We start from the raw sequence: 10,650 nt of genomic DNA, 5'->3' as shown, positions 1-10,650 counted from the left end.
AGGTCAACTTGCACCGCGAACTTGATCTGTGAATTTTAGCTAAAAATGACGAAATGTGCGGTAAATGAGTGTAGAAATACGTCAGACAAATATAAAATAAATACTAACATCACATTCCACAAGGAAGTAATGCGTTTCAACTTGTATTTTTATATAAATATTCACTAAAACCGAAAATTAACCTACTACTAAAACTAGCTTACATGAATTTGATTTTTGCCTCACTTGTGACAGTTCGTTTGATATGAAACTATCATTCTATGCGTTATTATTCTAAGTAAATATCTATGTAATGTACTAGCGTTATGTATGAAATAAAAGAAAATGACCATGGTTATTTTTTTTCCAATATGAAATATTACATAGGAAATGTAAATAGGAAATGCACTTGGTGTATTTGTTAGAAAGGGAATTAAAAGTTACAAAGGGTCTAGAAAAGATGTTGCTCATTTCTAAACATTTTGCTGTTTTCTTCCGCCATTTTGTCCATGTAAAGCGAAAAGTCATAAACAAACGAGTGTCACTAATTTTGAAAAAAGAAAAAAACAAGGAAAGCGTCACGATAACAGCCAGTATTATTTTTGAATTGGATTTTAACCTTAAAATAATAAGAGATTACTTTTCAGCCGCCGCTCGTTACTTACATGATATACAAGAAAAATATGTCCTATGTTTGTGCTTTCTTACCCTCTGTTTAAAGCTGTACACCTCCTCAAAATCGTAAGTGTTGTCAGATTTCAGATCCACTTCAAACAGACGAGGTTCGACTCCGACACGTTTGCCAATACGCTCCCGCCACTGCTCAGCAGATTGTACTTGAGTTTTGTCTCCATCTGAAGAAAATGAAAACCGCTACATAATATTGACGTGAGTATACGTACTATTGAAAGGTATAATTGAGAACTACATGCCATATGGTGCGTTGGAATGGCTTACGTACGCATCGGACAAGGGGCCAGGAGACGAAGCGGGGAGGGGTATTGTAGTCCGTAAGGGCGCGTTCCCATTATGTCGTGACGACAGATAGTCGTGCAGTTTAAAGTGTCGTAGATGTATATTTAAATGAAGTTGTTCACACACAGAGAACAACACGATTAACTATCGTTCACGCCTTTTTTGACGTTACGACGACTGTCGTGACAATGGGAAGAGCTAGCACGACAGTCATCCGACGATAAATAAAAAGTCACTATAAAAATGTGACGACAAATAATCGCAGCCTCAAACGATTCTGTCGGCTGCCGTGAACCGATAAATTGTCGTCACGATCTAGTAAGAACAGCTAGACGCGACTGTCGTCCAATAATAAATAAAACGTTGCGACATAATAGGAACGCGCCCTGAGTAAGCGACGTTACGTGGCGACACCGCATTAGCGCTGCGCGATAGCGATGATTTCGATATTGGACTCGTTAGTAACTTACTAATTTTCGTATTCGAATGACCTGAATGATCATTCATTACTAATCCATAGATTCCATAGACTACAGCGATACATGCACCTAACCCTCTCTGACATATAATAAATGCTGTAAATCTGACTGGGACAGGTTGTTCTGATATGGATATGGTGAATGATCTGGAGTTCCGACATAATAATCATTCGACTCGTAGCGAAGTATTCGATAGAAAACCGACATCATCGCATCATCTGTGTCGATTGAAACTTAGACGTAAGTAGTTATTTGTAATTATAAGGCTATTCAAATTTGTAGTGGTTAGCTATTGAACCCAAAATTGCACACATTCGTGCATTAAGATGCTTTTCCACAGGCAAGGTAAGACGAGACGAGGATTAAAATGTGCTGAGCTCGCGCGAGAAATCGTGTTTCCGTTGCAGATTATAATTATTTATTTTTATAATACCATGACGGGACGAACAAGTCACATGCCTAAGCGTAAGCGATACGCCTGTCTATAGCAGTTGTAATGCTACTTAGAGTTTTAAATAACAAAGATATGAGGGGCACTGCCACTGCGCCCGTCATTTGAGACATAAGTTGACAGCCTCATGTGCCTGTAATTTCACCAGTACCCTTACCCTTCAAAACCGGAACACAGTAATGGTGACTTTACTGCTCAGCGGCAGAAATAGGTAAGGTGGCAGTAGTGCCCTGGACAAACGCTTTCACAAAGAGCTCTACTGCTACTAATAGTCTATATAGGTAGCAATACGGTTCAATTATACATCAACAAATATTTCTATTCTCGCCTTGCCCATCCTCGTCAATCCAGATCTTTTCCACCGAAGATGCGCTAGGAGATTTTGCAATACAAATTTCAATTCTCGTCTCGCCTCGACTCGCCTCGCCGGTGGAAGAGCACCTCCAGTCCGTCAGTCGCCACAATTTAATACCTATTGCATGTTATATACTTAAACATACTCAGATTGTTCCAGAAGTCAACGGGTTCCTCATTCTGTCTGACGACTTCATATTCTGTATTAGCACCGAGAATTTTATGGACGAATTCAATTGCTTCTTGGCGTTCCACCTCGCTTGAACCCTGAAAAAAAAATCAAATTATAAGAAACATTCATTAATTACCAAACCAGTTTTACAGCCGAATCTTTGTCAATCATGCAGAATGTGTGAAGAGATTTATGCTTGTAAAACTAGGTCCATATTTTGTGACATTTCAACGCACCGGGACTCCGTGATTGTAAGGGCGCGTTCCCACTATGTCGTCACGTTGTATTATCGTTGGACGACTGTCGTGTCTAACCTGTTCCCATATCACGACTATATGTCGTGGACGATTTTTTATCGTTGAACGATTGTCGTGACTAGCTGTTCCCACTAGATCGTGGCGACAATTTATCATTTCACGACAGCCTCCGTGCCCACCTCTGGCTACGACCCAACGCTACTGCAAAGCGAGCAGAGGGCGCGGGGTATGCGAGGAGAAGTCAGGGAGCAGAATACGTGCGGACAGCGATAAATAAAACGTGACGACAATAGGAGCTGCGACAATCTGTCGTCACGTTTTTATCGTGACGTTTTTTTATCGTCTGACGACTGTCGTTCTAGCTGTTCCCACTGTGACGACAGTTTGTCGTTGTAACGATAAAAAATCGTGGACGACAGTTAATCGTGTCGTGCTATATGTGAACAACTTTCATTTAAATATACAAGCCACGACACTGTAAACTGCACGACAATCTGTCACGACATAGTGGGAACGCGCCCTAACTGATACGTGTGACAAAAATATACGTATGGACCGTTTTTGTCACGCCAAAGCCGTGGTAGTCTAGCAGTTTAACCTACCGTCTCTGAAGCATAGGCCGTGGTTCCGGTGAACACTCGTAAGGCGTCCTCTGTTGCATGAGTCCGCATTTTAGAGAGAGCTCTGTATGTAATCTTTATTACTCTTACCTGGCCATACCACAAGTAGACTTTCTCAGGAGTTTCCAAAAGGAAGACATCGTCAGATTGAAGGCTCGAAACTTCTTCAGGCACTTGATCCGCTCTTAAGTCCACACCGGCTTCTGTGCCATAGATCTGTGAAATACATGTTACTATTAAAGACAAAGTTCGGATTGAGGAGATTCGCCAATAATTTTAATAGTGTGGTTGACAAGGTTTAAAGAAAAACTTCCACCACGTGACATCATTGGCCTTCAGGAGCAACTACCACCAGGATGCAACTGCTGTGATCTTTGAGGAAGTCGCTAAATCGACTTCATATTCAGGTAGGTTGTTACAGACAGAGAATTGTAAATAGGAATTCAGATATTCCAGTCTAACTGTAGTGCAAGTTTAACACAGTGCCTGGAGCATTTGCAGGCGTATGACGGCTGGATGACCAGCGAACTGACTGGCCACAAATGCAAACTCACTAGAACACAGACATAATAATATATCCAAATAGACGCCGCAAGTGTACCTACTTCGCGTTTCAAAGCAGCTACAGATAGTGCAATTCAGGTGATAACATATTATTCAGGGTCAATTTAGTCTGTAAACACAAAGTGCCCTGGAGACGATGCACTACTTCGTACCGGACGAGGTCGACCTAGGCTTTTGGGGTTGGGAAGCTGGGGATTTATTTAAATAGTTGGGTCACCGACTTAGATTTAGGGGCTACGATCACCGCTCTAGGTCGTGGTTGGCTCAGCAGGTGTCCCTTGCCGTCCAGGGATGGAATGCTGCAAGATTATGGAAATTTTTGAGCCAGACCAGATACAGGGCGAGATTTTATTTAGGTTGCAAATCCAAATTTCTGTATTTTAGTACATATTAACGAAATTTATAATTTTAAAAGAAAAGAAGCTTAGAACAGTTAGTAGGTCGAAGAGACAGATCACATAGCTCGCAGAACCGATCACCGTTCGAAAAGCTTTCAAGTGGCTATTATGAGTTTTGGAAAATGTATACTATATCCTACTTGCCCCACTGACGATAGAAGTACATTAATGAGTCGTAGGATACATAATAACACAATCAAGTATTGCACGGTCTATCTTTTCAATTCGTCACAAGGTCGTTGCCTTCTTGTCGTCTTTTGTACACAAGAAAGTAAGTCTAATTTTGAATTTCTGTCCGTCTAGTGAGTCTTTGTGGACAGTCCGCTGGTCATCTATGGAGGCTAGACGCCACAAGCATTTTGCTGGAGGTCAATATCTGTATATCGTTGGTAGTTATTTCTAGGTCGATCATAATGTAGTAACTATTTGCTTGCTACGTCTTTCAACTCCCAAGAATATGTTCGGAAGGAATAAAGATTGTTTTTTTGAGAACACATACTTTGAAAAGTCTGACTCCATCATTATCGTAGGTATCTTTCTGGTTAGTGTTTCTGAATCCAGAAGCTTTGCCCCCCGTCAGTGTTACCAGACGACCTGTGAACAATAATTATGAAGATGACGGACTTTCAGATATTCTAGGTCTGATTTAAACATAGCCGGAGTAGGTGTAAATTGGATTACAATACACAAAACACACCCGCAGTGGAATAGCTGTCGCGGGTCTTTTTCAGAGTGGCAGTGGGCGCGCATGAAAATCAAATGTACGTAGAAGCTCCTTGCGTTCACAGTGGCCGCGCGCGCCGGCGGGCGCCTGTGTCGTGGCGAGGATAGATCTATTGGATCGGTCCACCTGTACCTTTCACAGAGCTTGATCTAGCATCTAGCGTGAGTTTGCAATCGCGACGTGTGGATCTACCCGCGCCTGCACTCGGAATGAGCCCTTATAATTCGAGAATAACTTTAGTAGTAACTTTACGGAGAAGAATTGCGAATTAAAATTGCTTGGATAGCTAAACTTACCATTGAATATCTTCAGAAAATGTTTAGGCTCTTCACCTTGTGGTACTCTGACTAATTCAGCTTCACCGTTGAGCTGTGAAAAGGACAATATAATAATAATAATAATAATAATAATAATAACACACACACTCAACATAGCCCCGCACTAGGGAAACCCTGTGTCGCGGGTGCCATGGACACACATATAGACAACCACGAATTACACCCAAACTCACGAGAGAAACAAATGTAGGTCATACAAATATTTCTCCCGGCCCGGGAATCGAACCTGGGACCTCTGCGTGGCAGTCCGGCATGGTAACCGTTAGGCCACAGAGGCAGTTAAATATATGTGTTGAGAATTGAGATATTGTTATTCACGGAATTAGACAAACTTTCCCTGTTCTACTTTTATTTATTTATTTATTTCAAATGCAAGTCATAACAATACACGTTCCATTAGGTTAGTTATTATTGCTATGACACCCCGCAGGGGTATGGCACTTTGTTGCCACATTTTGGCTTACATTATTGTTCACACATTACAAAATATAATATAATAATAAAAACACAATTTAGATTAAAATAACAACAATTATCCATCATCAGCCTTTACATAATTTAACTAAAAACTACGCAAGTTTTTCAATATAAAATTCATTTAAGTTACAATAGCACTTGTCAATTAATAATAATTTTAATTCTTTAGTGAAATTTTTGTAATTTGTCTCACATCTTAGGTATTCGGGTAGTTTATTGTGAATCTTTATCGCATTATAATACGGACTATTCTGATATATGCTTAATGTACTTTGCGGAAGCCTTAATATATTCTTATATCTAGACGGTCTTATAGAAGTGGGTGCAGCACTAATGAATAGTTCACTATTTTTTCTAACAAATTTAGCCATTTGAAATATGTACATAGAAGGTAGGGTTAATATTTATAATTTTTTTAAATGTGGTCGACAAGAATCCATCTGTTTGATATTCGTGATGATACGTATATACTTTTTTGTAGAATAAAGAGATCATTCACTTGGGTACTGTTTCCCCATAATATCAAGCCGTCATTTGATCATGCAAACGCATATATATATATATAATAAAAAAACAATGAGTGTTTGCATGCTTGTCCGGCATTACCCGTGAAGGTGACACTTTTCAAGGCATTTTGCCAATGCTTCTATACGTGTAATCTGTGGGTCAACTTTACGCAGAAGACAATCAACGCCCTGCGCGTTCAGTACAACAACGTGTTCAGGGTTTTATTGGGTTTGCCACGGTACTGCAGCGCATCAGGCATGTTCGCGGATGCCCACACGGATGGTTTCCATGCCATCCTTAGAAAGAGAGCTGCCTCATTAATAAGTCGTATCCGTTGCGGCACGAATGAGATTCTGCGCGTTGTGGCTGGTATGCGCGTTGTGCCCGATCATGCTACATTGCATGAAACTGCATTTAGAACCATGCCGATGACTTATTTGATATTTAATTTAATTTGTTTAATTATTCTATGTTTTTAAGTTGCCTTTTGTTTATTATAATGTGTGTAAACTTATTGAATTAACTGTAAAATATGGACTGTAGTTGTCTGAATAAATGATTTTTTGATTTGATTATTGTATATTTGACCGCCTTATTGACAGTATTCGTGATATTGCTATCTCTGAGGTTCCGGGTACAATCCCCGGCTGGATTAGTGTGGAAAAAGTAGCTTTTCTATGTTGTCTCGAGTCTGGGTGTTTGTGGTCCCGTCGTTGTTTCCGATTTCCATGACATAAGTGTTCTAGTTATTTGCTTTGGTATCAAAGTAACATCTGTAATGTTGTCATCATCATGTCAGTAGAAACACGTCCTCTGCTGTACATAGGCCTCCCCTAAAATGGGGGTTTTGTCATAATCGCCTGCTTTACGTCGCTCTTCTTCTTTCCACAAATATGTCTACATCTGAGAGGTTTGGTTTCAAAATTGGCCAAATCCAAAAAAAATATTTTTCAAGCTAAATATTACGTCAGAATCACAACAATCAACTCTGTATTTTCGTGCTTCTGAAAACTAGCTAAATTCACGTAAAGTCTATGAAAAACGGCACAGAAATACGCTTTCGATTTCAAAATTGGTCAAATTCAAAGTCAGTAACTTTTCAATGTCACTCAAATGCTACCTTACGAACAAAATTGGAAAAATCTTATACTTCGTCCGAATTATCCAAAATGTACTTTGAACGGGGGCTGCCATATTCAAAAACCAGTTTTTGTCTGTTACTAAAAAAAGTAAAAAGTGTCTTTGGCTAATTTTGAAACGAAGCCATTCATCTGAAAAGGCGGTTCTTGTGCTAGATTTCCTTGAAAAAGGTTCGTCCAGGGAAATACTACCAACTTACCTATTTCTGCAGCGAAGCAGTAATGTAAGCATTGTAAAACTACGAGCACATGGGACTTGCAAACTTGTGTCTCAAGGTGACGGGTACAGTGGCAGAGCCCCTTAGATTTTTGCGATTTAAAACTGAAAGACATTGCAACTGTTACAGATTTGCGTGTCGCTTACCATCAGGCGCACGACTTGTTTGTCCCGTTGAAACCGACCAATTGTTTGCCAAAGGTTTGTTCATCTTTTTAAACGCATTCTAGAAAGAAACTTAGAAAAAATCCATTCACTTATTACTTATTGAATTTGTCAAATAGCTTGTCACGATTCAACCTTAAGACATCAACCTCTACATCGACCCCTCTTCGTTCCGTGAAATGTCAATTTCACCGCTTAATTATGATAAATGTGTTGTAAAGGTGGAACTTACAACATTTCATGGTCACGGCAGACACGGGTCTTCATCGTCAAAGATAATTTTAATAAAACTAATTTAATTTCTTTACCTTTCTGTCAACAACTACCGAGTAGATAGCAGCGGCAGCTTGCTCGTCTTGTGTTGAATCTTTGCCCTGAAAAACATTTTTTTGTACGTAAAAAAATTACGGAAAACATCGTTTGGTTGTGGAACACATTTATAAATGTTAAGTTAATTCGGTTCAAATTGCTTGGGTCGAGTGGCAGGGATATTCGTTTTATTTTAGAATAGAGTTTTTAGGAGTCGTGTTTTACACCATATACTAATCACTGTAGATCCTCAATTTTACTAATATTTTTTTCAAAGCGATTGATTCAACAATTTTACTGTTATGCTGCGTCAACCAAAGCCATTTGAGGTTGTATCTTAATACAAATAGATATTTAAACAAATAAACTACTAATCGAAGATTCTGGATTGCCATATCGTGCCCTTAAATGTCAATAGAAAGTACATACATACAGATAGTATATAGAGGTAGTGCGTCTCACGGGTATGGGCTACGGAAGCAATGTGCTATAAATATTAAAAATAGGATATTTTACTTTAAGGAGATATTATTTAATTTTTTAACGTAAGTAATACGATTCCATAGTAAGACAAGCATGATAACTCCTTACAAACCCCCGATTTGATACCCTACAACTGATCCACTGTCAATTTTAAATCTGAACTGATCCACTCTATATTTTGCAACTCCAATGTCCCCTCATTGTATTTGTAAAGTAAGTACAGTCAAGAGAAAAAGAAATTTTATAATCAAATATTTATTATTGAGCAATTCCTTGGGGATAGTGCAAATACGCGTAACTAGCATTTGATTATGAGGGTCCATTTCGGTAATTCTATCGCCAAATTAAATCCGCGTAAATGTTGTGGCAATCAAATCAGCGTGATTTATGGGAATCTGTTGTTATCAGTCCGTAGACAACATAAATTAATACTTACTGTGCAAAAATGAAAGTAGTAGCCATTGAAATAACAAAGTAATAACGTTAAATCCCTCTCCTGTCAAATTTGGTTTGGTGCAGATACGCGCTTTTTACCAATACTACATACGCGCATTTGCACTATATCCGACAAATTGTTATCAAATACATATTATATACATACATGCAATAAGATTTTTTGTAACAGGTCCACATCTAGCAAGTAACTTAAAATTATGTAATGAAAAGGTCATTGGGGTAAGCTTAAATTATCACATTGATCAAATAAACAGAGTTTTTAGGGCACAATGCCTTACATAATTAAGATGCATTGTTTTGGAATCGTTGCACTACATTATCACTTACAAAAAAAAGTCTGACTATTGGTAACCTATCACAAACTCCAATTTAAAAAAAAAAAAAATGTTTGTTCGGATTTTCATTACATCAATAATCTCAGTACAGAGTACTAAAAAAACCGACCTCAAAAGTACGTGGAATTACGTCTGTTTGCTAAGTTTTATTGAAATATCCCCTAAGTTCGCCACTATACAGGACTTGACACTGGAGATAATAAAAATCGGTTCTCACTACTCGAAAGTATATTGAGAGAAAAACGCCTTGAATTGGAGAAATAGCAAAATCAACCATTAAAATAATTGCTCCTAAATTAAAGTTAGGCGCTATTTATAAAAAATCAATCTTCATGCGTGCCACTCTTGGAGGTGAATGATTTTCTTCAAAAATGGGACCACTATGGAAGTACTCCCTTTCCAACAAAAAAAGAATCATGAAAATCGGTTCACAAATACCGGAGTTATCGCGTAACATACATACAAAAAAAAAGAACATACAGTCGAACTGAGAACCTCCTACTTTTTTGAAGTCGGTTAAAAACCGAATTATAAAGAAACAGTTGTTTTTTCAGGACATGTTGAATCTTTATCATGATTAGACAAAGACACGATTAGGTTAAGTTAAAAACATTTTCCTCTCAAAATTACTTTCGAGGTTATAAAAATTCTAGGAAACGTTATTTCTGGAGAATGTCATTTCTGATTACTGATAAGTAACCCTGACTATTACAACCAATGGAAAAAAATAGAAAAAATACAGATTGTATGTATTGTATGTAATTGTACTTACCAGCCAGAAGTAAATAATGTACTTCCTCCCATAAACCCCGTCATACTGGTAAGGGATCACGTAGGAGTCCCCTTGGAACATCTCTCCTTTGCGCTTTCCAGGTTCACTACCAGGGTTCGAGGAGTCGTAAATGAGAACTGGTTCTGTGTTTTCGATCCTTTAAAATAACATTGTTTAATAGCAGTAGAGCTCTTTATGAAAAAGTTTGTCCGGGAAGTCACAGCACAAATAAATACTGTAGAAATGCTTACTTTGCATGTCACGTAAGGCAACAGTTCGCGGAGTTCCATAAAGTTGAGGAGTGCAAAAATGATACTCGCATTTATATCACCATTAAGTCTTATTAAATTTTATTAATTTTTCAGTTTTCTGTTTATCGTAATCATTTTTTAGTTACAAGAAACGACATTAAACCTTATACCGCTGTAATATGATCGCTTCTTTTTGGAAAACTAAGTGAACATCTCAAATTCATCGTC

At 38.3% G+C, this 10,650-nt stretch overlaps 1 protein-coding gene across 1 annotated transcript; it reads right to left on the bottom strand.

Moving 5' to 3' along the window:
- Positions 1 to 687: 687 nt before the first annotated feature.
- LOC113238096 (gelsolin, cytoplasmic-like) lies at positions 688 to 10,349 on the bottom strand (the record flags this gene model as incomplete). The annotated part of the gene is made up of 7 exons (XM_026474818.1): positions 10,172 to 10,349; positions 8,125 to 8,190; positions 5,270 to 5,342; positions 4,749 to 4,843; positions 3,378 to 3,503; positions 2,385 to 2,505; positions 688 to 833 (listed from the first exon to the last, which is right to left on the bottom strand). Coding segments are annotated over exons 1-7 (708 nt in total), but the record flags the coding sequence as incomplete, so codon positions are not given.
- Between the last annotated feature and the right edge of the window lie 301 nt (positions 10,350 to 10,650).

This window comes from Hyposmocoma kahamanoa, unplaced genomic scaffold, assembly GCF_003589595.1.
Source record: "Hyposmocoma kahamanoa isolate Upper Pololo Valley unplaced genomic scaffold, ASM358959v1 94836, whole genome shotgun sequence".
Taxonomy (NCBI): domain Eukaryota; kingdom Metazoa; phylum Arthropoda; class Insecta; order Lepidoptera; family Cosmopterigidae; genus Hyposmocoma; species Hyposmocoma kahamanoa.
This window is presented reverse-complemented; position numbering and strand designations above follow the sequence as displayed.